Here is a 23,612-nt window from a genome sequence, read left to right as displayed (position 1 = left end):
ACCGTCGACATAGGACGCTTACAGAGGCACACGGGTGGACAGGTGACGCTCCGCAGAGCCAAAAATGTATTATGCAAACCGAGCTATTTCGTGCGATAGGGTGATCTACATTAAAAAAACACGGATGCCATTCGTCAGCGTTTCAGGGTTCAAGGTTAAAGGTGTGCCGTCACGGCAAGCACCGAGGGAGATAGCGTGTACTTACGGGTAATGTACAAATGGGCAGGCGAACAAGGACTCTGAGTAACGAATGTTGGACGTGGTATCGGAGTTGCATGAGGTGGAGTGCGAGCCTATTGGGGAAAATGGCCAACGAATGAAAGGGATGGCCCTCTCACGCCATCTTCTCAGCGCGACGGGCGGGACCGCCAAGAGCGCACTCATCCGCTTGTGGAAAAGCGGCGCGAGTTGCGTGGATTAATTTCGCGTAGGGCGGACTCGGTCGCGCGGCGCTTTGTGCTTGTGCGGCCGGGCTTCTCGTCCTCAGGCTCGTCCCGCGAGCGTTTCCGCTTGCGGGTGTATGGAGGATGGGAGAGGTCCTCATCGGGGTCGGGAAGCTCGAGCTGGAATTGGAGGACGGCGGGTGGGCGGTAGAGGACTGGCTTTGGTGCGACGAGGGGTGCGTTGCATACGACGTGCACGAATTCGGGAGAGGGGGTGGGTGGCGCGTCTGTGGATGTAGGGGAGTTGGGTGCGGAGGGGGAAGAGACTGTAGAGCGCGGGTTGATGTGAGCAGGGGTTGATGGGAAGGAACAGACTAGGCACTTACGGACGAGCCCTGGGACGGACAGATGCTCTGGGATGTGAAGCGTAGGACGCAGGGGCGGCTGAGGAAGCGACAGGAGCGTGGAAGGCCCCGCCACTGCGTTGGAGTATTGAGTTTGCTTCATCGAGGACGGACCGTGTGCGGGTTGGTATGGATGCCTCCAGTGCATCGGCCACGCGTGTTGTGTGGGAGGGTAGTAGTAGGGGTGGTGGTGGTAATAGGGGTAGGAGGAGGCGGGGTGGTGTGTGTAGGCGGGCGGGAGGTTGGCGGCATGGTACCAGGCATCGAGGGGATCAGGGAGGCTGAGGGAGAGGGTGGAGAGATCCATGGGAGGGAAATGGAAAGAACGGAGGGAGGGGGGGGGGTATAAAAAGGCGACATATTTGCGGTGAGAAAGGTGACGGTAAGGAGGCGCAGGGGAGCGGCGACGCAGATGTGTGACATGACACACTACGCTCGACTGCGTCCCTCGCACCTTACTCGATCCGCGCTTCCTTCCGCCCATTCAGTCTGTCCTCTCAGATCTCAGGTAACAGCCCTCTCCGTTTCCTCTCCTAGCCCCAGCCTCATTGTCCCATGTCCATATCAGATCCTCTAGGGTTTCACATCATGCTTTCCCACTCCCTCCTCAAGTCCGCGTCCCGGCCCCTCTCGGCTTCCAGGGCCTATTCTGCTGCTCCCCTAGCCACACCACCACCGCAAAACACCGTCCGGTATCCATACTACGTCCCCCGCAATTCTCGTGGATCTCTCCCCGTATACACCGATATTCGCAACGGCGGCTCTCGCTTTTTGATCTCTGTCCGAAACGTACAAGGCAATGTCGATGTTCGTCATCTATCTTTATACCTGTCATCGCCCGTCCTCTGTCCATCTGACCGTCCCTTCGCCAAGGCCCTTGTCCATGACCTTACCCAGTCCCTCTTCCCTCAAGGCTCGCCTGAGGCAGAGCGCATCAAGGTCTACGCCCTCCGATCAAAGCACGTCGTCCTCTCGGGCGGCCGTTGGAAACACGACATCGTAGAATGGCTCAAGGGAAAGGGCTTCTGAGCGAGAAGCTTCCCTATCAGGCGCCCCTTCCCTTCTCTAATTTAACATTCCTCTGTCATCCCACTCGCGTTCGCCATCCCTTCCGTCTGAATCCGTCAATTCTAAGTCACTTGTCAGCCAGGGTGAGTCTTTTCGGCGTTCGGTAATCATTCGTCCCCATCCAGTCCAACTCCCCTTGGACGACCCGTTCCATCCATCAATGCTGCGGCTCCCACTGGCATCTCTCCAATTGATTCTCGCGACATGATGAGATACAACTGCATGAATCATGATAGATCCATCAAACGATGCTCTATTTTCAAATCGCCCAAAACATGCCAACGTGGGCGGCCTGCCCGTGCTCGAACCTCCACGGCACACAATAACTTCATATTGTGCACACCTCATATTCTCGACTTCCTTTCGGCTTCCTTGGTGGAGGGTATTTCCGCTTGCCCCCAGTGAGACGCTATCGGGATGTTTTCCATGCGACCACTCCGGGCGGTCCACCCTGTCTTTGACGCAGCGCCCGAGGTTCCCTCGCGAGGGGCTATTCTTGTGAGACCGGCTTAGTGTAGCTGTGAGATATAGAACTCGTGATGGCAAACCGTACAGCTGCATGTGTCTCATCCTGTCTGATCGTGCACACCGGTGGAACCATACCGACCGCTGTAGGTGTTCGGGCCATCTCGCCAAGGCCCTAGGCGGTAACCGACCTTCCGTGGCGCCTTTTTCATGCTGTATATGTCCCGAGTCAAATTGATCTGTCTGCATACCCGTCACTCCAGGTCACTCCCTGGTATCGCACCTACGAGGCGACGCATTTTCCCACTGGAAGATGTCACGGGCAGTCGAGGTCCCCAAGCCAGTGTGCAGGGTGGATGATTCCCTACAGTTCATGAAACTACAACAGCTCCACAGTAGAGCGCAACGGTTGTTGACAATCATAATATCATTTATGACCGGCTGCCTACATACATTGACAAGTGCCTTGGTTGTCGTATCATGATCCATTAAGTCGTCCCATCTAGTAGCATCTAGTCCCATCCGGTTGGCATCCGGAAATGGATGTGTCAGAACGTGGAGAGCTTCGACAAGCGTGTGCGGTGCGAAGTGGGGCAGATGCCCTCGAACTTCGTCCAGCAAGGATTCGAAATGCAACACGTTGGACGCGAATGTAGGGCATACGTCCCGCGCGTGGTCGTCTGCACAGCTGCGTAGGGCCCGCACTGTGCGTGGGTGCGTGTAGTAATTCACATTGCAGCGCATCGCGACATCACGGATGTATGCGGCGCACGGGAGAGCATCTGCCCTTTTGAGGCGCGGCGCGCGCCTGTGCTCGAATTGCGGCTGCGGTTGTTCCAAGAAAAAATGCATCGCGCAAGGCTGAGGCACCTCGGACGTTCTTTTTTTCACATAGAAGAACAGATAATATGGGCATATGACAACGTACGGACCTTTCAATCAGTATCAATACCGACGCTCTGAACTCCGGGCGAGGGCGAACTTCGAGGCCCTTGCCATCAGGAACGCCAAATGGAGCATACAGCTGTACATCTTTGTACATATGCATGGGCATTGCCCACCAGGCAGAGCACCGTCACGGACCTTCAGATAGAATGGATGGTTTTTGTGTGCTCACCGCCTGTCCGACACGAATGAGAGATGTCGCACTACTGCAGCACCTAGAGAGGATCGAGCCTTCGCAAGCAATTGGATTATGTACGCCCTCCGCACGGGAAGCCGCTGCCGGAGGCGGAAGCACAACTTGTTGACTTCAATTTCGAGTCACGCAACGACATATAACAGGATTGTCCTCCAAATTTATAAACGCCATTTTCGCTGTCTCGGAACACAATGAGCACGCCTTCAAACACTCCTCCCATCGGCGTCGGGGGCGCAGGCTCCGCCGTGGGCGCGCCGATACGGTCTCAGACGAAAGAGGGGACTAATAGCAACTTGGGCACGTTCGGTGTGAGGTTTTCGCTCCATTCTTTCCTCCGTTTTAGGTATCTGAAATGTTCATGTTATATATGCGCATCGTTCTTATGCATATAGGTCAAATCGGGTCTGGCGCAGATGTTGAAGGTAAGTCGACGTGTGACCCCTTCATTTGCAGCTTCTAAGCCGCCGAACACAGGGGGGCGTAATTATGGACGTCGTGAACCCGGATCAGGTGCGCGGATAGTTGTGTGTCTTTTTGTTGTGATTGGCACTGAATGTCACCCCATTGGTTGCAATTTGCGCGTTTATAGGCACGGATAGCCGAGGAGGCAGGAGCATGCGCCGTCATGGCACTCGAACGCGTCCCCGCGGACATTCGCCGCGAGGGAGGAGTTGCAAGAATGGTACGCAGCTAACCATTCCGTTCCGTGCCCTGTTGTTCCCTCAGAGTGCCAACCTCGACGCATATATGCAGAGTGACCCCCACATGATCAAGCAAATTGTCGATGCCGTGACCATCCCCGTCATGGCGAAAGTGCGGATCGGCCATTTCGTCGAAGCCCAGGTAGGTCTCCTGATTAAACATGGCTTCTTCATCCTTCCTCTTCCCCGCAGTCTTGGGCTGGGGTCTGGAAACTCGACACAGGAGGAAACTCATCTATCCTTTTGGTCCATGCGTGGAATAGATTCTACAGAGCATTGGGATTGATTACATCGATGAATCCGAGGTGCTGACCCCTGCGGACGAGGAGCACCACATAAACAAACACTCGTTCAAGGTTCCGTTCGTCTGTGGGGCACGAGACCTCGGAGAGGCACTTAGGCGCATCTCTGAGGGCGCTGCGTTCATCCGCTCAAAGGGCGAAGCTGGCACGGGCAATGTCGTTGAAGCCGTGCGGCACCAGCGCGCCATTGCAAGTGCAATCCGCCAGGTGAGCGTAATGAGCGAGGAGGAACTGTACGTGTTCGCAAAGGAGATCCAGGCGCCGTTCCATCTGCTCAAGGAGACCGCGAGGCTCAAGCGCCTACCGGTGGTCAACTTCGCTGCGGGCGGTATTGCCACACCTGGTGCGTGCTCGCATCTTGAAAGTTGATACTTAATGAGTGTGCTCTTGATCGCTGATGCCGTATCAGCGGACGCTGCGTTGATGATGCAACTCGGCTGTGACGGAGGTATGTCAGATCAATGCTTCGGAAATACTTGAGTGATCTGTTCTGTACTGATGATTTTCTTCAGTTTTTGTTGGTTCGGGAATCTTCCATGTAGGTTTTCTCATCGATCAAGGAAAGACACATGATGCTGATCGTGCAACTCTTACCAGTCTGGCGACCCCGCCAAGCGCGCGCGTGCGATCGTACAAGCGGTACATCTGTTTCTTCTTCAATTGTTTGACGCCGCACTCTGATACCGCCTCGAACAGGTGACACATTACAACAATCCAAAAATTCTCGCCGAGGTACGATCGTTGCGTGTCCCTATCAATCTGTTCATCTCACCCTGCAACCCGGGAACAGATATCCGAAAACATTGGTGCGCCCATGGTGGGCCTTTCCATGTGCGTCCGGAGTCTCACATCATCGCTATTCTTGTTCGGAGGCACCTGTCGTTCCTGACCTTGTCTCTGGTTTTGACTTGGACAGTGATGCCGACCTTCAGGGTGGTCGTATGGCCAAACGCGGCTGGTAAATTATGGTTATCAGAGAATCAAAGACGAAATGAGAAAGCCTTTATATGGATTATAATTCTCGTATTACCTGCTAGAAGTACCAGTTGAGTATATGTATGAAAAGCTCTATTGGACCGAACTTGTTGAGTGTCTTGCTAGCACTTTGCTCGAATTGGTCGGGTCGTCAAACCTACCTCCGCATAGTTGTAATAATTGGATGACCCTGAACGAAAGCCAAAGGCTCCGTGAGCAACGTCCTGATGGGTGGCGCGAGACTTGGTGTGGGAGGCAGAGACTCTCATTGGGCAGCTAGTAAATGTGTGTGGTCATTCAAGGTGTTGTTGACGTGACCGCTCGTGGAGGGCGTTATGAGAGTTTCAAATTTCATGTATTCGCAGTCGCTTACGTAGTCAGGCGACGGCGACGTCATGCTTCCTCACAAGCTGCTCTGCCGAGTCTACTCAAGTTCCAATAACTCTACCTCTAAGAGTATGCCTTCTCAAAGCCCAGAAAAAGCTCTTGACGAATTCATTGCCGTACGCGGAATTTCCCACATATTTAGTTTCCCCGGACGGTGTTAATGTTCCATGCAGCAAGACCCCGCCTCGCAGTACACCTTTGACAGTGAGCGCGATGCTCCTTGTTCTAATATATGTCGAGAGAGCAAGGTGAAAGGCAGGGAGTGTATTGTCGTGAGCTCGTTGCATTTTTACAGTGCTATCGTGGTTTCTAACACGTATCGAAGTTGCAAATGCATTCCAAGAAAATGTTCGAAGCTATGCAGGTATGTACCGTTCGGGCTAGGTCGAGGAGATTTTTCGCTTAGCCTGACGAATATCGCTTATACCATTCAGTCAAAGGGATTCTTTTGTATTCTTCCTATGGACCCCTCGCGGACACACATGGAATGCACGCCGATACCGATATCAAAGTCATGACTTCGCGATTGTACTCGCCTATGAAGACACTATAATGGACATTTGACTATATGCGACCTAGGCTTGTACCCTCTACCAACAATTACCAGAGCACTCTACCTTGATCAGGAACGCGGCGAAAATCGGACAGGGCAAAGCACCCGCAGGTTAATCTGACCCTGTCGGCGCAATAAATGGTTTGGAAAAATCGACATTTGAAGACACTTGATAGATGCTGCTTTTTAGGCGCGCTCAAGCCGAAGCAGGGACCGGGGAGGAGATCCGCTCAAACCGCGTATCGATACCTAGCGTCCCAAAACGAGCTTGCTCTACTTGGGCATCTGCGATCTCGCGCCGCAGTTCAGCTGCCCGAAAGTCAATGGTAGCCATCTCTAACTCGTGCCGGGCACGTCGAACTTCGTGCCCGCTCTGTGCGTAGTCTGCCATTGTAGCCTGGCACAGGGTTTCCAATCGTGCGATCTGCGTCAAGGTGTCAGTGATGGACAGTCTGATGAACATGCATAGGATGCACACCTCGGGCTCAAACTGCTTGGCTGGGTATGGCTTCGGTTCGTAGGGTGGGTGCGTAACTTGAGACTGAGAAGCCTCGGCCTTTGGTGAAGGGTCGACATCCATGCGGGTTTGCGTCCATGTAGCCGGACTGTTCAGCTGAGGAGATTGAACCGACTCATTCGAGTTGGCGGGTGATATGTGTTGCGCAAAAGCCGGTCCAGTGGGTATATTCAGATAGTGGCGTGGGCCTGTGGGCGGTGAGCGAGACCGCCGGCGGGGAAATTGCTCCAGTTCTCTCGGATTCGATGCAGGCGAGTGTGGAATATCCGCTCTCATTTCAATGTCCTCAGTTGTCTCGGGCTCTTCTTTACTTTTGCCCTTATCCCGCGAAGCGTTAAGCCATGAAGCGAGTTCCTCCTCTCGGTGTTCCATGGGGACTTGCTGTTCTAAATGCACCTCTTCTTTCACGATTGTTGGGCTGGAAGGGCGGGCATGAAGTGGCGACTTGCTTGAGGCAGCTCCAGGAGGACTGTGATCGCGTGAAGGAGGCAGTGTATCTGGTTGCTTCTCGAGTGGGCTACGAGGAGGATGAGAGATGGAGCGAGTAACATCACAGGATTCATCCTCTGCCTTCGTGGAGCCTTGGCTACGGCTCCGCTCCCGGCGAGAGTGAGTAGGGCTGGAAGTTCGCGAAGGCGTCCCGTGATCGCTCCTACCATGGTGCTCCTTGCCTCGGAGAACAGAGCGATGAGAGCTTGTCGTGTGGGGACTGTCTGGCTCAGTTTTATTGCGCACAGGCGAAGGCGAATAATTGCGAGGCGTGGGGTAGGTGCTTGGTCCTGGCGAATTGCCTCGCAGAAGAGGACGAGGTGGCGGTGAGTCGGAACGACGTGGAGCTGCCAAGGAACAACATAGGTTTATAAAACACAAGCGTTTACAAGGAGAAGCGTGAATACTTGCCTGGGTATCGGGAAGGTGAACGCGAATCCCTTCGCCTGGAGTGGTCCCGATCATAATCGTATCGTTCAACGTTTCGACGAAAATCTGGGCGAGGGCGGAATGTCCTGCTTTCATCTCGTGTTCTCCAATCGTCATCTCTAGGTGGAGGACGACGTCTGGTCGGAGCTGGACGATACTCTCGCGCTTGCCTTGCTGGTCCCGGGAAACGATCATTGTATCCGTCTCTGTCGTCTCTCGACCGTTCCCTATATCGATTGTTTGGAGTCCACGCATCTCGCGATGGCAAGGTATACGTATCTCTGGTCGGAGAGGGAATATACCTGTCGGCAGATGGAAGATATGCGTCTCTGGGTGGCCTGGAGACGGGCGGTGACCGTGGAGGATATCGATTGTCTCTGCTGTAGCGTTCTGATGGGCTCACCCGGGGAGGGTAGCGTTTCTCACTCGTGGCATGTTTTGGCAAAGCTGGGTCGAAGTTAGGTCGTGGAGGAAGGCTCGACATCCTGAGTGTCTGACTTGTGCAACTCAGAGGTCTTTCACATGAAGGTGTTTTGTCGTGTTTGGCAAACAGCCTCTTTGACTCAACGCCAACTCTTCTGGGGTTCACCGTATGGCGACTCGACTCTATCCTCTTGCCTCTATCTCTCAGTTCGAGAGAACTCCCTCTCTGGAGGATGGCATTCCCGCCGATTTGGAAGAGGATCTCAGGAGCTACGGCTGTAAACTTATTCACCAAGCCGGCATCCTGTTGAAACAGTAAGCATGTCAATTTCTCCAGCAAGTTCGAAGATTATATTATAACAGAAAACAAGTTGCTATTGCGACTGCACAGATACTCTTCCAGAGGTTCTACTACGTCAGCTCCATGAAACAGTTTGGTATTGGTGTGAGTCCGTAAATGAGTATCACACGCTAACACAGGTCGATATGAGGGTGTGGTTTCTTAGGATGTCGGCATGGGTGCACTGTACCTTGCATCCAAATTAGAGGAATGTCCGCTACGTATGCGTGATCTCATCAACGTCTACGACCTTCTTCTGCAGCGAGCGGCGCATACTGTGGCCTCCACGTCGTCCTCTCACCCTCCTCCCGATTTCAAATATGCTCCTATGTCTTACTTTGGCAACACTTTCTACGACCTTAAAGACGCGCTCGTCGTCTCTGAGATGCAGATTCTCAAGCGACTGGGCTTCAATGTGCACGTCGTGCTGCCGTACGGGACTCTCGTCAACTACATGAGACTTCTCGGGCTCACAGGTCGCGAGGACGCGGTATCTAAAGCATGGGGATATCTCAACGATGCGTATGTTTTTCATCGCTCTCGAAAAGATAAACATGTTTACGCTTTACCGTCACACAGGCTGCAAACGCCTGTGTATGCTCTCTTTGCGGTTCCAACAATCGTGAGCGCGGCAATCTTGCTCACTGTCCGACATCTTGGTATCTCTCTCCCTTCCACGCCTGAAAACAGTTGGTGGGAACTGTTTGATGCCGAATGGGACGATGTGTGGAATGTTTGTGGCTACATCATGCGGTTATATCGCGATCGTAGTCTGGAGGATAGAGTGCGAGTCATCGGTTTGATTGGGAAGAAGGAGGTACGTAGATGGTTGAACGAACGTGTAATAGTCACCACAGAATCTATGTAATAGTTTCGGCTATGTCATTCCGTCAACTGCGATCGTCTTTGCCTATTACTGTCAGGCTGTGCCGATGTTCGAGCACAATTCAAAAAGCTAGATTTGCATCGCTTTCCACTGTTGAGCATGTTAATTATCAAAAGAATACTACCAGCCCGCCTAGCTCAATCGGATAGAGCGTCAGACTCTTACTGACAGGCGGGTTCACCACCTCTGCGGTGATCTGAAGGCTGCGAGTTCGACCCTCGCGGTGGGCTAGTCATTTTTTCACACCCAAAAGAAGTATTCCCACGCGTGGCCCGAGAACTGGTTAGCAGAAGTTAGCTTGTCCCGGACTCGATTTCAAAACCTCCGCAACCATGCTCGACCACTGTTCAATTTCGCACAAAGGTACGTCAGCCAGCATCACACCGAACATACATCTCACAGTCGTCCAGGCGGTGTCGTGCTGTGGTCTCGCTCCTTCACTCCAGCTACTTCTCAGCTGGCCTCGTCCTCCGCGTCCCCCGTCAACTCACTCATCCGTGAGGCTCTTATCGAGGGACGCACAGCGGGAGAGAAGTACGAGAAGGATGGTTATGCAGTGAAGTGGACCTTCGTCAACGACCTCGAGCTTATCTTCGTGGTGCGCATGGGCTCCGACGTCTTCGGACGACCGTCGCGCTAATTCTCTCATCTCCGCAGGTCGCGTACCAGCGCATCCTGCAGCTCACCTACGTGGACGATCTTCTCGCCGCCCTCAAGACGCTCTTCGTTAAGCTGTTTGAGCCCTTTCTCACGTCATTCGTTGCTTCACTCCATGCTGCGAATAATCGGGCGACCGCCGCCGTGAGCGCCGCTTCCGAAGCCACTGCATGGGACTTCGGAAAGGCTTTTGAGGGTTGGGATACGATGTTCGATAAGTTACTCAGAGGGTTAGAAGAGAAGGCAGCGGAGGTAATTCTTGCCAAAATCATATTTTCAAACACTTAACACCCAATGCAGGGCAGAAAATCCCGTCTTCGTCCTGTGACGCATCCTGCGGTCGAACCTCCCAGTCCTCCTTCTGATGGCACGGATACAGCTCCTACTCAGTCCTCTGTGGAAACTCTCGATGAACAGCAGATTGCTCGGAACGTACAAGCTCTAAAGAACAGGCTGCGCGGCAGAGGTGGGAGACGGGGAGGCAGGGGGGTGACGCGGGTGGACTCCGGGAGTGGGAGGGACAGCTATCCAGGCTCTGAGTGCGTTCGACCAATTTATGGCTCCATCTACATGCATTGAAATGACGTCAACTGGCAGGTCTGATACTGCCGGCAAGCGGAAGCCGAAGGGCAAAATCCAGAGAAAGTGGGGGACCGAGGCACCCACTGAGTCAGATATGGCGTCGTTGGATTTCAGCTCTGACAAACCGACCGAAGCAGAGTCGCATGCCGGTTCGCTAGATCTGCAGGCGCTCGTTGATCAAGGGTCCTTGGGCACGCGTACGAATGGTCTATACGAAGTCAAGGACTGGGAGTTCGACAAGAAAGCTAGCGATGCGCAAGACGCCGTATCTCAGGTTTTGAATACGAACAAGTCGCCGTCCAAGTCTCAGCCCCCTAGCTCCCTTGGGGCTCTAGGTTCCATATTTGCCAGGCTCACAGGAGCAAAGACTCTTACAGAAGAGGATCTTAAGCCTGTCTTAGAAGGCATGAAACAGCATCTGATGAAGAAGAATGTAGCGAAAGAGATCGCGGACAAGGTTTGTGAAGGCGTGGGCGAGAGTCTGGTCGGTAAGAAGGTTGGAGGCTTCCAAAGTATGTTCCTTGTGTTGTTTCCTTGCTTCACTGAATTGCAACTGAACGGCCTTTCAATGTGAATAGCAACCAACAACGCTGTTCGTCAGGCACTGTCTAACTCGATAACTCGCATCTTGACGCCGAAAACTTCTACGGATCTTTTACTTTCTATACGAGGCAAGCTATCATCCCCGTTGCCATCGACCCAACAGCGGCTGCCATATAGCATTACATTTGTCGGTGTCAACGGCGTAGGCAAGAGCACTAATTTGTCGAAAGTCTGCTTTTGGCTCATCCAAAATGGGCTGAGAGTCTTAATCGCCGCGTGCGATACTTTCCGGTGCGTTTTCGAAACATAGACGTTGGGGCTATGTCGTGCTCGTGCTCTCTGTGAGATTGTGCAGAGTTCGATCGTGACCGCCTCTTGTTCTATGCTGATGTGAGGTTGTAGGAGCGGTGCCGTGGAGCAGCTGCGGGTTCACGTCAGAAATTTGAGCATGCTGGGAATAAACGGAGCTACCGATAGTAAGGGGAGGGTTGAATTGTATGAGAGGGGTTATGGCAAAGACGCTGCTGGAATTGCCAAGGAGGCCATCACGTACGGTAGGCGCTCTTGTTCCCTGCTGTTTTACCTTTCTGATCGTCTTGTTCGTCCGACTCATCAGCGAGAGACAATGACTTTGATGTCGTACTCATTGACACCGCTGGGAGAATGCAAGACAATGAGGTATGCAGCTTGCGCTCTCGCCCAGTTCTGTCCTGATGCTCTTCCATAATAGCCTTTGATGCGTGCGCTAGCCAAAGTAAGCCAGATCCTATTCCAAATCCGAAACAATGAGATCAACTCATGACGATTTATAGCTCGTCGCAGTCAACAACCCTGACAAGATCATTTTCGTGGGCGAAGCACTCGTGGGCAACGAGGCCGTCGACCAATTAACAAAATTCGATCGTGCGTTGCGTGATTTCTCGTCGGCATCTGGGGGTGCGGGGAAGGGACGTGGGATCGACGGGATGGTGGTGACTAAATGGGACACCGTCGATGATAAGGTCGGCTGTGCTTCGAGTTCTACAACAAGGACGGGAGATGCTGATAAAGCTTGTCTCATGTGCAGGTTGGCGCTGCTTTGTCGATGACCTATGTTACAGGTCAACCGATCATATTCGTGGGCACTGGTCAGGTATGTATTCCTGCGACTTGTGATCTGTAACATGACATCTGACCGTCTTCATTGGCTAGACGTATACCGATCTTCGCCAGCTGCGCGTAGGGAACGTAGTACAGGCTATTCTGAGCGATTGAGCTATGATTATGAGGCTTTGTACACGGTTTTCCATATGCATGTACCCTCGGATGTATTTCTGACTAGCACTGTATGTATTTAGCGACCGTTCTTTTTACCCACACACAGCGCTGGCGTGCTTCCCAGAAAATTTGCATGAGCTTGCGATAAATATCACATCGTAGCATGAGTGTAGTGTGTTAACGACTGGCTGATTACTTTGATCACAGCTCATCGTCAGAGTAGTCCTCGCCCTTGATCGTAATGTTAGCTGATGAGAACCCTCGACCCATTTTCTTCTTCGAAGGCGTCTCAGAGACCAGTATCGTAGGCTCATGCCTGGGCTTACCCCGCACTTTGACAGGCGTTGCCGTCACAAGCACCGTATCTTCTCTCTTAAACCCTTTCCTTCCCTTTCCGTCGGCGGGCCCTAGTCTTGCTCCGCCCAATTTCTCGCTTGACATCTCCTTGTCGACCTTTGTCTTGTCTTTGAACACCCTCGACATGCTCACCTCTCGCTGCAACGTGGGAGCGCGCGAACTCCCCGCCCGCCGCGCTTCGGCTTCCTGCACGAGCGAGACGGATAGGGACCGAGAGCGTGAACGTGACAGCAGCCTTGAAGAAGAAGATCGAAGGGGGCCGGCGGCGAACGAGGTATCGGGTTTAAAGAGAGAATAGGTCGGACGAGACGTATTAGGATGCGCGGTCTCTTCAATATCGTCCTCTTCGTCTTCGGACCACTGAGGGATCCGGAACAGTTTCATGCGAAGTAGGCGATACAGCTCTGGAAGCTTCGAGCCGAATCTAAAAAAAATGGTGGCGGTCAGCGCATCGGTAAGTTCGAATATGTAAGGCTTTGGAGATGCCTACGATGGACCCACGACGTCGTCGCAAAAGGTTTGAGTCCAATCTCGCAGGTCCTTCGGTTCCTTGTTAGAAGTCGCGTTCTCACCATCAGCGCGATCCTCAGTCGGTGCTGTCGGAAGTGCCATCTGCCAGAGAACGAGTCTGTCCATGAGGCTTTCCAGTCGGTCTTCCATAATTTGCACCGGCGTGCTGACTTCAGATTCTGATGAGGAGGGTCGGTGATGTATTTTGCGACGCTTGCGCGGAGGTTCCGGTAGCGGTCTCATCGGTGGACTGGGACAGGGCCCAGGAAGACAAAGCTTGATAAAGTGGAGTAGTATTTGAATTTGAACTCTATGCTCCCTTCATGAACCTTCGATCGTCAAGGCAGGCAGAGATATCCGGCTTACTCTCGCTTTTCCATACTCTCGAGCCATTTCTCGGGAGATGTCTCCCTCTCTTGTTCGGACTCAAGGGCTTCGATAGGTGATGGCTCGTGGTCCTCTGCCCTTGAGTATTGTTGAGCAAAGGACATCATTTGAGGCTCGATGTCATCTTTCGGGTCATCCTTCAAGACATTTGGCAGGTGTTCATGGTACTTGTACGAGCACCATCGATCTGTCAGAATCACAGAGTCCAGGGCGGCGTGAAGCGGATGAATCGAGAACGAGTGGAAGCCCTTGGAGAGGCTTAACAAGAAGACCACCATCTGTGTTAGTGGCACAAGTGCCTAAACGCACAAATCAAAAAGTCGGTTTCGAGATGGCTAAAGGGTGGGCTGGACGCTCACGTCTGGTAACCAAAGGAATTGTAGATATAACCTGCGGGTTTGCTCTTCGAGAGACAGATCGCCGTCCATAGACAAGCAAACCGGGTAGACATGCTGTGTGATGTGTTTTTCTTGATTAGCATTCCACTTTATGGGCCCAGAAAAGGGAAGACTATAGAGGATTGCACTCGACATAGACGAGACATGTAAGTCGACGCGACCAACGACTTCGCCGCAAGAGGAACACGATGACGTAGCGATTTGGCAGGGTCACGGGGGTCGGCGCGCGGCCTTACTCATGGGTGTGCCTAGCTATGATATCTCCTGTATGTTGCGGGTTTCCCGGTTGTTGCTGAAAGCCTCTCAGCATCCGGTCCAGGCAAGACTTTTCTCGTCGTCCTTGGTTCGTACAATGAGAGTACTCCCCATCCCTGTGCGCGAGGACAACTACGCCTACCTCCTCATCGACAATACCTCCAAAAAGGCCGCCGTTGTCGATCCCTATTCGTTTGATAAGGTCAAGGCTGCTGCAGATCAGTACGGCGTACAAATCGTAGCTGTCATCACTACGCACCACCATTTTGACCATAGCGGTGGGAACGAGGTGCGTTGCAACAGTGTCTGGCTGCCGCTAGGAGATATTGAATCTATTTGGGCATCGATCATAGCAATTCGTGAGTTTGGTCGCTGCTACGAGACTGCTTCCGCGTGGGTTCACGTTGTGACAATTGATATCAGGCCAAAGCCTTCCCGGATGTACCAATCTATGGTGGCAGCGACCAAGTCAAAGCTGTAACCAAGCTGGTCAAGGACAAAGATGAGTTCACAATCGGGGACTCCATAACAGTCAAGTGCGTCGCTGTCTCCTTGTGCCCCATAAGATAATTATGGACTTTTCCATTTAGGTGCCTCGCGACCCCCTGCCATACTCAAGACTCGATCTGCTACTACGTGACGGACGCGAAAGACTCGGCGCAACGCGGTGTATTCACGGGCGACACCCTGTTTATCGCAGGCTGCGGTCGGTTCTTTGAGGGCACGGGCGCAGAGATGCACGCTGCACTCTCGTATCTCGGCACTTTGCCAGACGACACGCTCGTGTATAATGGCCACGAGTACACCGCGAGCAACGTCAAGTTCGCACGTTCCGTCGACCCCGCCAACAGCGCGCTTTCGGGTCTGTTCGGGCTATTGACCGAGACCAAGATGACCACTGGTTTGACCACTATCAAGGACGAGAAACTGTGGAATCCGTTCATGAGACTCTCTAGTGAGCCAATACGGTGGGCTTCATCTATCAGTTCATTTGTCCCGTTGCTCACATTCCACGACTATCACAGGAAGGCGACGAAGGCCACTGAGGATGCGTCATTGGGTGCAATAATGGATGAGCTCAGAAATCTAAAGAACAATTTTAAGGGGTGAGTTTGAAGGTACGTCGGAGTGATGTACAAATTTCGAGCAGGCTGATAATCATTGTATAGGCGAATTGGTCGAACACAGAAGGATGACAATGTATTTGACCATGTTTAATAGGAGTGTATCAACATATGTATTGATATTTCTTTATGATTTATGATTCGTTGTGTGACTTACGCCATCCGCACAAAGCAGCCAAGGAAGAAGTAGATTTCCGAGCAAGTCGTAAGAGAAAGTGCAACAAATAAGTCGTACCAAATACATGTCCGCCGTAATTTATTCGTTCCCAAGTCTTCGATGCACATACATGTCACGGCATGGACATGGTCCTGAGTTACTTGTCAACCGTTTTGGGCAAGTTTCCACGATTCCCATGCTCATGACATTCCAAAGACTTTGAGCACAGCGCTGCGCGCATATGGAATGTACGACAGCGTATACCACAGGAAGGCGAGGTACTCGATAATGACGAAGACTGAAACAGCGGGAAACGTTAGCTGTTTGATATCGAGGTAAGCACCATGAGGTAGTAGTGACTGACTGATGCATAGGATCTATAAGCCAAGGGGAGGCGTTATTAGATAGTGGGAGGGAGGACACGACTATAGCATACGCACTCCACTATTGAGAACAAACGCTCCCACAAATATGAGACCTATCGAGACAAGAAATAGGATAGTTGCGACCACTCGGACAGGCTTGAACATCTTGACATGCCACAAGTGTATCAGCACTCTGCAGTGACCAGTACAACGAAAGATAGCTTACCATCTTGACCTGCTTGAAGAACTGATCCACAACATTCAATACACGTTTGATGGGATGGGCTCCCAGAAATTCAAAGCCACACGTACCCCAATCAAGAAACCTGTCCCAATGAGCGAAACGACCGTTCCAATGGCATAAAGAACTGCACGAAAAGAGGCCCCTGTCATCATCATAATACCCCCCAGATCTACGATGAAACACGCACATGCGAAAGTCGTCAAAGCCCCGAGAAACAGAAACACCGTGCCGAGGATACTCAACAAGAACCCTACACCGAAACTGTGCTGCTATGAGCTGGCGCTCGCCACACCTCGCAGATACGGCCGCTCAACCGCAAACACGAAAACACGTACCACCCCGCAAACCCATACAACCTCTGCGTGCGCGTAAGCCCAAGCTTCGAAAATGCCGAATCGCCCTCGAAGAATTGCGTCTCGGGGACGCCAGCTCCTGCTGTCTCGAGATTGAACCAACCCTTAGACCCTGCCATGATGTCTCGCTGATGCTAAGGTTACTCGTTTCGTTGATGACAAAGTGAAAGAAACTGAGAATTCAAGTAAAGTCGGAGGTATTACCAGGTCGGGAGGTAGAGGAGTATGAGGGGATGCTGGACCTGCAGCTGACGATTAGTGGGAGGTAAGACGCTCGAGTCGATGCACGGGAACGTGCGGAAACATCACGCGGAACCTGTTCGCAGCCTAACTAGCCTTGGCACACTCGGAGTCTCGGACACAGCGTCGGAGGCAACTTCATTGGATTTTGTCACAAGTGGTAAGTAGTAGGTAGTCAAGCAATACAACAGTCCATCGGTAGTATGGGTACGGTTTATGTGAGTCAACAACAAAGCTTCATGGATCGAAAACATGACCAAACGTGAGGACGAGCACTTAACACAGAAAAAACAGCACAGCCTACAGAAGAACGTAACGATTTCATGAGACATTTTGTGGAACCAATTTAAAAGAGTGGAGGTGAAGACAAGACCGGCTTTGTCTACCTGTCAAAAACGGACTGAAGATGAGAAACATGGCTGAGAAACAAGACAGTAGCACGGTCACAACGGCTTATTGCTCAAGACGTCTTGAATTTCTGTGATTGAACGAACGGTGTCGTGCGTCTGAGGCCCTCCAGGAGGAATGATAAGGATGCGCTGCTTGATGGTGTTTAGCATTTGCCGGACAGTGGGCAAGACACGAGCTGCATAAGGAGAAATAAGAGGATCCTAAACAGGAATCAATAGGAATCAACTTCCTTGCATTGGGATGACGAGAGAGAAACATACGCCAGTGTTCAAGACAGCGGCGGCACGCTGAAGCCACCATAGAGAGGATTTAAATGCCTCATCGACAGGCGCGCTCTCGCCAATCGCTGCAGAGAGCTAATGTCGCGGGTCAAAATATGTTCAGATACAAAAATAGAAAAAGCGCACTCTATGCACGAGCGTCAGAACAACAGCTTGAGACAACGGACCCGGGCCATTGAGGGGCATGATGACTTCTGGGTTGGACCTTGCCAGCAACTCACGAAGCTGGCGTGGGTCCTGTGTGCCTAGCACGGCAAGGTAAGTGTCATCCCATTCCTCATGCTGCGTGGGAGGCGTGCGGTGAACTGTAGGCGCAGTAGCAGGTGGTGGAAGAGCTGGATGAGACGCCTGCGGTGCAGGAATACCGGACGGGAACCAAGGGCCGTGCATTTGTTGAGGTGGAGGGGGGCCATACTGGATCGGGATCGGAACAGGGTGCTGACGGTGCTGGCCATACGATACAGCAGCACCCGGTCCTTGCTGAGAAGCGGGAGAATGTCTCGAACCTTGCGAGGCGATGCCAGAGTTGACACTCAAGTATTTGACTTGGTCTGACAGCGATCGCACCGACTGCTCTAGCTCCCTGATGACAGCCTATGAGAAGAAGGTTTAAGTTGAAGCACTACAACAGCAAAGAAAACATGCGTACTTCCTGGCCTCGAAGAGTGTCGCTTTGCCAAGCTATGACTTCCTTTTTGAGGTTCAACATCTCGCCATGCATCTCGCGAGACAATTCCTGGTGCATAGCAGACGATTCTTGCTTGTACGCGGGAATAAGGGTTTTGCTGATCGCATCCTTGACATGTTTCTCGATAACGGGAGCGATGGAGGATGACAATGTCCGCGCAATAAGGTTGAAGACATCAGGGCGAAGAAGTAGCTTTTCGATCTCGTTTGGAAGGGCCTAAAAACCAAGTGAGCATGTTCCTACGCGTTGATACACGAATCGAGAAAGGCCTACATTATTCATGGAATCGCCAAGACCCTTCGCGATCTGACCATTCAAGGCAGCTTTCACTTCGTTCTTCGTGATGTTCTCCAGCGACGGCAAAACAGAGTTCTGAACCTCAGCCCTAACAGCCATTTCAACGACTCTGGTCGTGTTTTTGGTCAACTCATTGGAGATAAGCTTCAAGATTTTCTCTTGACGAGCGAAGTCGGCAGCTTGCTCATTGGCCCGAACCTCTTCGAGACGTTGATCTGAAGAACATTTAGACAAGACCAACAGCACGATGAACGTCTGACTTACGTTGTTTGTCCAGTTCTTTTCCGACCAATCGTCCTATGCGACTATACAATGTCTCCTCCATCTTCTTGATCTCTTTGGCCATAGCGTTTCCGATAGAGCTCTCGTTGCTACTCTCAGTTCCCTTGCCAGACTTCTCTTTACTGCTGTTCTCGTCCTTGTCTTTCCATCCAACATTCCTGCCCTTCCCCCTGCCACGTCCTTCGACAGGACGTCCTTCCTCACGCACTTGCTCTGTCTCTACCTCATCGGAAGGAGGTGATCTCGTCCTGCTGGGCCCCAAAGGAAGGGTTGACTGGACAGGTGGCGCCATGACAATAGGGGGAGTGTGTTGAGCGGCGAGTTGCGTCGCCTTGGGCTCCGTAGTGTTTTGATAGGTATATGGCGCCGATGCTGTTGGCAACTTTGACAACGCAGTCGCCAGTGCCCCGTCGAACCACTCCCGGCGAATTAGGACTTGATCTACGCCAGTAGAGTGAACAGAGAAGGCAACGAGCGCCAGATCGCCAACGGGCACTTTCGCTGCGATGCATGCGGCATGAGCCTCTTCCCCGTTAGGATCAGCGACCGCTGTCAGGATCGCAAAGTGGATAGTGGGCCTCGGCCCAACAAACTCTAAGACTTGCTGGATGTAACCGCGAGGCTCGTCACCGTTGGTTGTCTCGAAGCCCAATTTGAACGCGATCATGCTGTCGCGACGACTATTCGCAACCCACAGTGTCTGGATTCGGGCATCGTAATTTGCATGGCCGAACATATCAGAATCTTGGCTTTCTCCGTTCACAAACTTGACGGTCGCAAGGACGTTCCTACTAAGATGGGGCAAAAGTTGGAAGATAGTACCGTGCTTTCGACCAATGATGAGGCCATTGTCAACGAATGTAATGGAGGAGGGCATATCGTCGCCTCGGATCCTTTGAGACCAGAAAGGCTGATTGTCTTGGGTGTTCCAGAGAGTCAATATCGAATCTTCCGAAATCGTCGCAATAGCAGAGTGCGCAAGGTCGAACTCCATCGCAACCAGTGGCTAGATTGGATGTCAGTATCAATCCCCAAGTCGTCGAAGAAGTAAATACCGAAGACATGGAGAAAGGCTGCACAAGACGAAGTAAGTCCGATTGTACAATAGGGTCACCCCGGTACATCGCAGCCGCGTCCAGAACATTGAGGAGGTATATGTTAGCCTGCGATGCAACGGCCAAGACGTCCTGCTGCCTAGAATGCCATTTCACGGAATGTAACGCATCCGCACCGCCGGCTGGACGGATGCACAGCAACAATTTGCCGCTATAACATATATATATATATATATCAATGACCCATTAGTCAGTGGCAACAGCAAACTCACGGGACGTCGTCTGTGATGTGCTCAGGTAGTTCCCAGACTACAAAACCTCCATCAGAGGTCACACCCGCTAGTCTATTTCCGTAAACCGCCATGTCAGTAAGAGCAGTGGCAGGAGGAAATAGTTGGGGCAGCTGAAGCAAAGTACGATCGCCGCTTGATCGCGAGATCACACGGACACGACCTGATGAATGTCAGCACAAATCGTAGCGGTAACACATATGACCGACCTTTGGTCATTGCATATGCAACCCAGTGCGTTGCCCCAATAGTGGTGCCGGGGAGAAAAGTAGAATCGACCTTGACAAGAGCGATAGCGGTGGACTTGACGGCTTCGGCAGGCGCCTGAATCTCGCCCAGTGGTTGCGATACATCAAAAACAACCATCTGCGGCTGAGACCTGCATAGGCTTGTCAAGATCATAGCGTGCGATCGGAGGAGGGATTACTGACTGAGGGCCCGATTGAGACCTGCCTTTCTGACCAGAACCCCGAGCTCGGCCTTCATGTCCTTTCCAGCTCCCGCGCGGACTGGGAGAATGATCTTTATCCCTAGTAATCTGACCCACGGGAGATCCCGCCAGTGGTCCCGCCACGATATCAGAGGAATGCGCATCCCTGCGCGGCTGAGCGGGGACCTTCGGGGGAGAATTTCGAGGAGAAGACGACTGAGTGGGTTTCGGAGGTAGAGGGCGTGGTTGAGTTCTGGTTTGAGAGGACTGCTCCACAGGAGTCATCTCACCGCTCGAAGGCAAGACATCGTATGGGACGGAGTGGCCGGAAGATGGTTGCGTCCTGGTCAACTGGTCAATGAGGTTGTCGACGGACTTCCTTTTTGGATCAGAAGCAAGAGATGGGGGCGACCAATGTTCTTCTTGACCACTTAACCCACCTTGCGAGAGCGTGGCAAGGGGAGCAGGCTTCCTTGCCGGATTCAAAGTCGACGCTAAAGCATCAAATGGTGAGACGAATTCGAAGAAGGGTTTTTGAGACGGAGACGGAGGCTGCGGCTCTGTTTGACCAGCAGGTGAACCGTTAAAATTCTCGCGTGCCTCTCCGTGAGGTGTGGAAAGTTCCGGTTCGTAATAAGAGCCAGTCTCATGTTGAGATATGTCATCAGGAGGAGAGACATAGGGAGGGGATGGTCCAAGATGTGGCAGCAAGGAAGCTTGGGTATCACCGTAATTTGGTTGGGGAGCACTAGGTAGATAAGATCATTTAGTATATCGCTTCAGTCGCAAGACGAGTAACAACGGGCATTATGGCGAGTGGGCATTCACTGTACATTCTCAAAGAGACGGCTGCAATAATCGCGATCCGTCTTGCCCATGAAAACGCGATAAATCATTGCATTCATGAATGGTCGATCAATTAGATCGAACAGGCCTCCAACTTTACGTCTCGAAGATAGTAGGAAGCTCCCTGGCGAGAGATAGAGATAGAGAAGACAAACTCTCACCCTAGTATCAGTTTTTCGAGCAATAACCTGCCCTGTGACTCGTTGTCGTTCGAATACCCAGATCGCTGAGATGAACCTGGGGGGGTCGGAATCTGCTGAAGCGCTGGTAGGGGGGCCGGACCTGACGGGACATCGGAGGGCACCGAGCTAAGGAGAGATAGTAAAGCACTCTGCCTACTCTCAGGAATGGTGATCGGAGCAGACGCAGATGGAGACGCTGACTGCGCCATAGAGGAAACTGGCGTAGCCGGCGCAGAGTTATGTTGCGAACCAGAGAAAGGGCCCCCTCCGCCCCGGTGCCCCGCTGATGCGCTCAAGTTACTGAAAAGAGATTCTACATGGCTGGGAGATGACGATTGAACGTGTCCTCGTAGAGACCCGGTAGGAGAAATGTGTTGATGCTGCTTTGTCTGCTGCGGCTGGAAAGTTTGGTCTCCGTAAGGGTGCTGTGGCCCAGGTGGGCTGGAGCCTCTAGAGAAAAGATTGCGAATCTCGCCTGAGCGATCCATGAGGAAGATCAACCAATGGTGTGAGTGTGTTGGGGAGAGGAGGGTGAAGGGTGCAGAGATCAAGTTCTCAACGCCCAAGTCTTCAGAAAGGCACGAGGCGGAAACGTTGTAGCCACGCGGCTCGGCCACTGCCGTAGCCCACTCTATTCTCGACAACCCTTGTCGCTGCGCCTAACGGTGTCCAGCCCTGGGTGTAGGGTGACCTGTTTATAGATTCGGCAGACTTGACACTTCAAATGCTCACAGCATACTTGTTAGGGTCGTTTGCACTCGTTGAGCACGTAAATCAACTACTACACATTCCACGACGACGATGACCACCTTCAATTCAAGCTTCACATGGATCAAGGCATGTCTGAGAATGTCTAGATGCTGACGAGAATGAAGTCTTGACTTGAGATGATTGATCGTCGTGGGTATTCCATCTCAAGCGCATGCAACGAATGCATTCATGTTACTACATGTCTATTGATTGTACTATCGAATCTACAGTGTCTGGAACAGCCTATCGAACTACACATGCATGTGCGCATTAATGTGATTCTTTCGAAGTGAAGACACAAAGTCCTTCTTGGGCGAAGACCGGTTGATGTCGAGTTCCCGCGATCGCCGAGGAGCGAGGTCTGCGAACAGTGAGGATGTCCACGAAACATCACGAATAGGTGAACAGACGTAGACCAGCGTTAGTGACATCGTCCAATCTTGGAAACAGTAAGTAGTCTTGATCAAGCTGGAACGATCAGTACGAGCAATCGTGAATAGTCATGAACTTCCCAGAAGAAATATGAACCAGAACCAAGTAAGGCAAAGTAGAATGCTATGCTTGAGCGAAAACCCCGCATTACTATTGCAGGAGCCATGACTGCCAGATGCTCCGTTCGGATCCAGAGACATGTGCATTCGCGTGTCCGATGGTCGACACGGATAAGAAATCAAAGATCGATCGAAAGGGGGCCATTCTCAGGGACGCTTCCACTGCCGTACGTAGTCCGTACGCGCAGTGATGCAGAGTGGGACAATCTCTAGAAGACTAGCCTGTGTATGGAGTCCTGAGGCCGGATGATGGAGCACAAGGCACTGGATCAGGCATGGACAACGCACTCTGTCAAAAGATGGCCTCCAAGGTCGGGATCAGTACGGAGACCGCAAAAGTTCCGCCCGAGGATGGCAGTTAGTATCGTTGCTGACATCGCACTTACTGGAAAGAGATGCTTCGCGCGCTGCGCTCTTCAAGTTGGAGATATCTGGCAGAGAATTGACTTACTTGGATGCAAGGAGGGCCCGAGGCCGAAAATCCAATTGAGATCCGATCATCTGAGAACAAACACGTGCATACAAGTGCGATAGCATAAAAGGCCTGCGTTTCCACTTTGAAAGATCAGAACCGAAACACACCTGTTTTCTCCCACAATCAACCCACAACTCGTCTCAACCTTTGAACTCATCATGCAGGCCGTGAGCGTTGTTTCA

General features: G+C 52.2%; 11 protein-coding genes across 11 annotated transcripts; 5 read left to right on the top strand and 6 right to left on the bottom strand.

The window, feature by feature from the left end:
* Positions 1 to 37: 37 nt before the first annotated feature.
* On the bottom strand, positions 38 to 1,118 carry HETIRDRAFT_457467 (uncharacterized protein). The gene is made up of 3 exons (XM_009544255.1): positions 770 to 1,118; positions 206 to 709; positions 38 to 105 (listed from the first exon to the last, which is right to left on the bottom strand). The coding sequence occupies exons 1-2, from the start codon at positions 1,092 to 1,094 to the stop codon at positions 381 to 383; spliced, it is 654 nt and encodes a 217-aa protein (XP_009542550.1). The 5' UTR covers positions 1,095 to 1,118; the 3' UTR covers positions 38 to 105; positions 206 to 380.
* A 368-nt stretch (positions 1,119 to 1,486) lies between these two features.
* HETIRDRAFT_28279 (uncharacterized protein) lies at positions 1,487 to 1,816 on the top strand (the record flags this gene model as incomplete). The annotated part of the gene is made up of 2 exons (XM_009543432.2): positions 1,487 to 1,594; positions 1,661 to 1,816. Coding segments are annotated over 2 exons (264 nt in total), but the record flags the coding sequence as incomplete, so codon positions are not given.
* A 36-nt stretch (positions 1,817 to 1,852) lies between these two features.
* Positions 1,853 to 3,374, bottom strand: HETIRDRAFT_115135 (uncharacterized protein; the record flags this gene model as incomplete). The annotated part of the gene is made up of 5 exons (XM_009544254.1): positions 1,853 to 2,373; positions 2,445 to 2,533; positions 2,572 to 2,603; positions 2,774 to 3,200; positions 3,253 to 3,374. 5 exons carry the CDS (start codon positions 3,372 to 3,374, stop codon positions 1,853 to 1,855), a joined length of 1,191 nt encoding a protein of 396 aa, XP_009542549.1.
* Positions 3,375 to 3,600: 226 nt separating this feature from the next.
* Positions 3,601 to 5,558, top strand: HETIRDRAFT_407635 (uncharacterized protein). Its single transcript, XM_009544253.1, has 12 exons — positions 3,601 to 3,769; positions 3,854 to 3,883; positions 3,936 to 3,971; positions 4,051 to 4,143; positions 4,215 to 4,304; positions 4,426 to 4,807; positions 4,874 to 4,912; positions 4,977 to 5,002; positions 5,062 to 5,103; positions 5,161 to 5,196; positions 5,255 to 5,295; positions 5,381 to 5,558. The coding sequence occupies exons 1-12, from the start codon at positions 3,653 to 3,655 to the stop codon at positions 5,424 to 5,426; spliced, it is 978 nt and encodes a 325-aa protein (XP_009542548.1). The 5' UTR covers positions 3,601 to 3,652; the 3' UTR covers positions 5,427 to 5,558.
* Positions 5,559 to 6,575: 1,017 nt separating this feature from the next.
* HETIRDRAFT_448739 (uncharacterized protein) lies at positions 6,576 to 8,069 on the bottom strand (the record flags this gene model as incomplete). Its single annotated transcript, XM_009544252.1, has 3 exons — positions 6,576 to 6,803; positions 6,858 to 7,732; positions 7,793 to 8,069. The coding sequence occupies 3 exons, from the start codon at positions 8,067 to 8,069 to the stop codon at positions 6,576 to 6,578; spliced, it is 1,380 nt and encodes a 459-aa protein (XP_009542547.1).
* A 337-nt stretch (positions 8,070 to 8,406) lies between these two features.
* On the top strand, positions 8,407 to 9,445 carry HETIRDRAFT_311514 (uncharacterized protein; the record flags this gene model as incomplete). The annotated part of the gene is made up of 4 exons (XM_009544251.1): positions 8,407 to 8,552; positions 8,601 to 8,682; positions 8,744 to 9,099; positions 9,157 to 9,445. 4 exons carry the CDS (start codon positions 8,407 to 8,409, stop codon positions 9,443 to 9,445), a joined length of 873 nt encoding a protein of 290 aa, XP_009542546.1.
* A 350-nt stretch (positions 9,446 to 9,795) lies between these two features.
* Positions 9,796 to 12,626, top strand: HETIRDRAFT_32421 (signal recognition particle receptor; the record flags this gene model as incomplete). The annotated part of the gene is made up of 12 exons (XM_009543447.1): positions 9,796 to 9,826; positions 9,874 to 10,061; positions 10,121 to 10,372; positions 10,421 to 10,659; positions 10,718 to 11,214; positions 11,281 to 11,536; positions 11,648 to 11,799; positions 11,862 to 11,923; positions 11,976 to 11,999; positions 12,058 to 12,246; positions 12,312 to 12,377; positions 12,437 to 12,626. The coding sequence occupies 12 exons, from the start codon at positions 9,796 to 9,798 to the stop codon at positions 12,497 to 12,499; spliced, it is 2,019 nt and encodes a 672-aa protein (XP_009541742.1). The 3' UTR covers positions 12,500 to 12,626.
* Positions 12,627 to 12,703: 77 nt separating this feature from the next.
* On the bottom strand, positions 12,704 to 14,184 carry HETIRDRAFT_168075 (uncharacterized protein; the record flags this gene model as incomplete). Its single annotated transcript, XM_009544250.1, has 4 exons — positions 12,704 to 13,283; positions 13,350 to 13,679; positions 13,736 to 14,055; positions 14,116 to 14,184. 4 exons carry the CDS (start codon positions 14,182 to 14,184, stop codon positions 12,704 to 12,706), a joined length of 1,299 nt encoding a protein of 432 aa, XP_009542545.1.
* Positions 14,185 to 14,450: 266 nt separating this feature from the next.
* HETIRDRAFT_407630 (uncharacterized protein) lies at positions 14,451 to 15,688 on the top strand. The gene is made up of 6 exons (XM_009544249.1): positions 14,451 to 14,698; positions 14,763 to 14,768; positions 14,833 to 14,945; positions 15,000 to 15,377; positions 15,435 to 15,527; positions 15,579 to 15,688. The coding sequence occupies exons 1-5, from the start codon at positions 14,507 to 14,509 to the stop codon at positions 15,517 to 15,519; spliced, it is 774 nt and encodes a 257-aa protein (XP_009542544.1). The 5' UTR covers positions 14,451 to 14,506; the 3' UTR covers positions 15,520 to 15,527; positions 15,579 to 15,688.
* A 27-nt stretch (positions 15,689 to 15,715) lies between these two features.
* Positions 15,716 to 16,928, bottom strand: HETIRDRAFT_379793 (uncharacterized protein). The gene is made up of 6 exons (XM_009544248.1): positions 16,635 to 16,928; positions 16,368 to 16,560; positions 16,282 to 16,302; positions 16,131 to 16,220; positions 16,055 to 16,067; positions 15,716 to 15,988 (listed from the first exon to the last, which is right to left on the bottom strand). The coding sequence occupies exons 1-6, from the start codon at positions 16,769 to 16,771 to the stop codon at positions 15,891 to 15,893; spliced, it is 552 nt and encodes a 183-aa protein (XP_009542543.1). The 5' UTR covers positions 16,772 to 16,928; the 3' UTR covers positions 15,716 to 15,890.
* A 91-nt stretch (positions 16,929 to 17,019) lies between these two features.
* On the bottom strand, positions 17,020 to 22,171 carry HETIRDRAFT_470848 (uncharacterized protein). Its single transcript, XM_009544247.1, has 11 exons — positions 21,634 to 22,171; positions 20,628 to 21,374; positions 20,406 to 20,575; positions 20,179 to 20,359; positions 19,907 to 20,117; positions 18,834 to 19,857; positions 18,546 to 18,784; positions 18,234 to 18,488; positions 17,711 to 18,178; positions 17,564 to 17,659; positions 17,020 to 17,503 (listed from the first exon to the last, which is right to left on the bottom strand). Exons 1-11 carry the CDS (start codon positions 22,140 to 22,142, stop codon positions 17,336 to 17,338), a joined length of 4,068 nt encoding a protein of 1,355 aa, XP_009542542.1. The 5' UTR covers positions 22,143 to 22,171; the 3' UTR covers positions 17,020 to 17,335.
* Positions 22,172 to 23,612: the final 1,441 nt, after the last annotated feature.

Source organism: Heterobasidion irregulare (genome assembly GCF_000320585.1).
Source record: "Heterobasidion irregulare TC 32-1 unplaced genomic scaffold scaffold_02, whole genome shotgun sequence".
Lineage (NCBI taxonomy): Eukaryota > Fungi > Basidiomycota > Agaricomycetes > Russulales > Bondarzewiaceae > Heterobasidion > Heterobasidion irregulare.
This window is presented reverse-complemented; position numbering and strand designations above follow the sequence as displayed.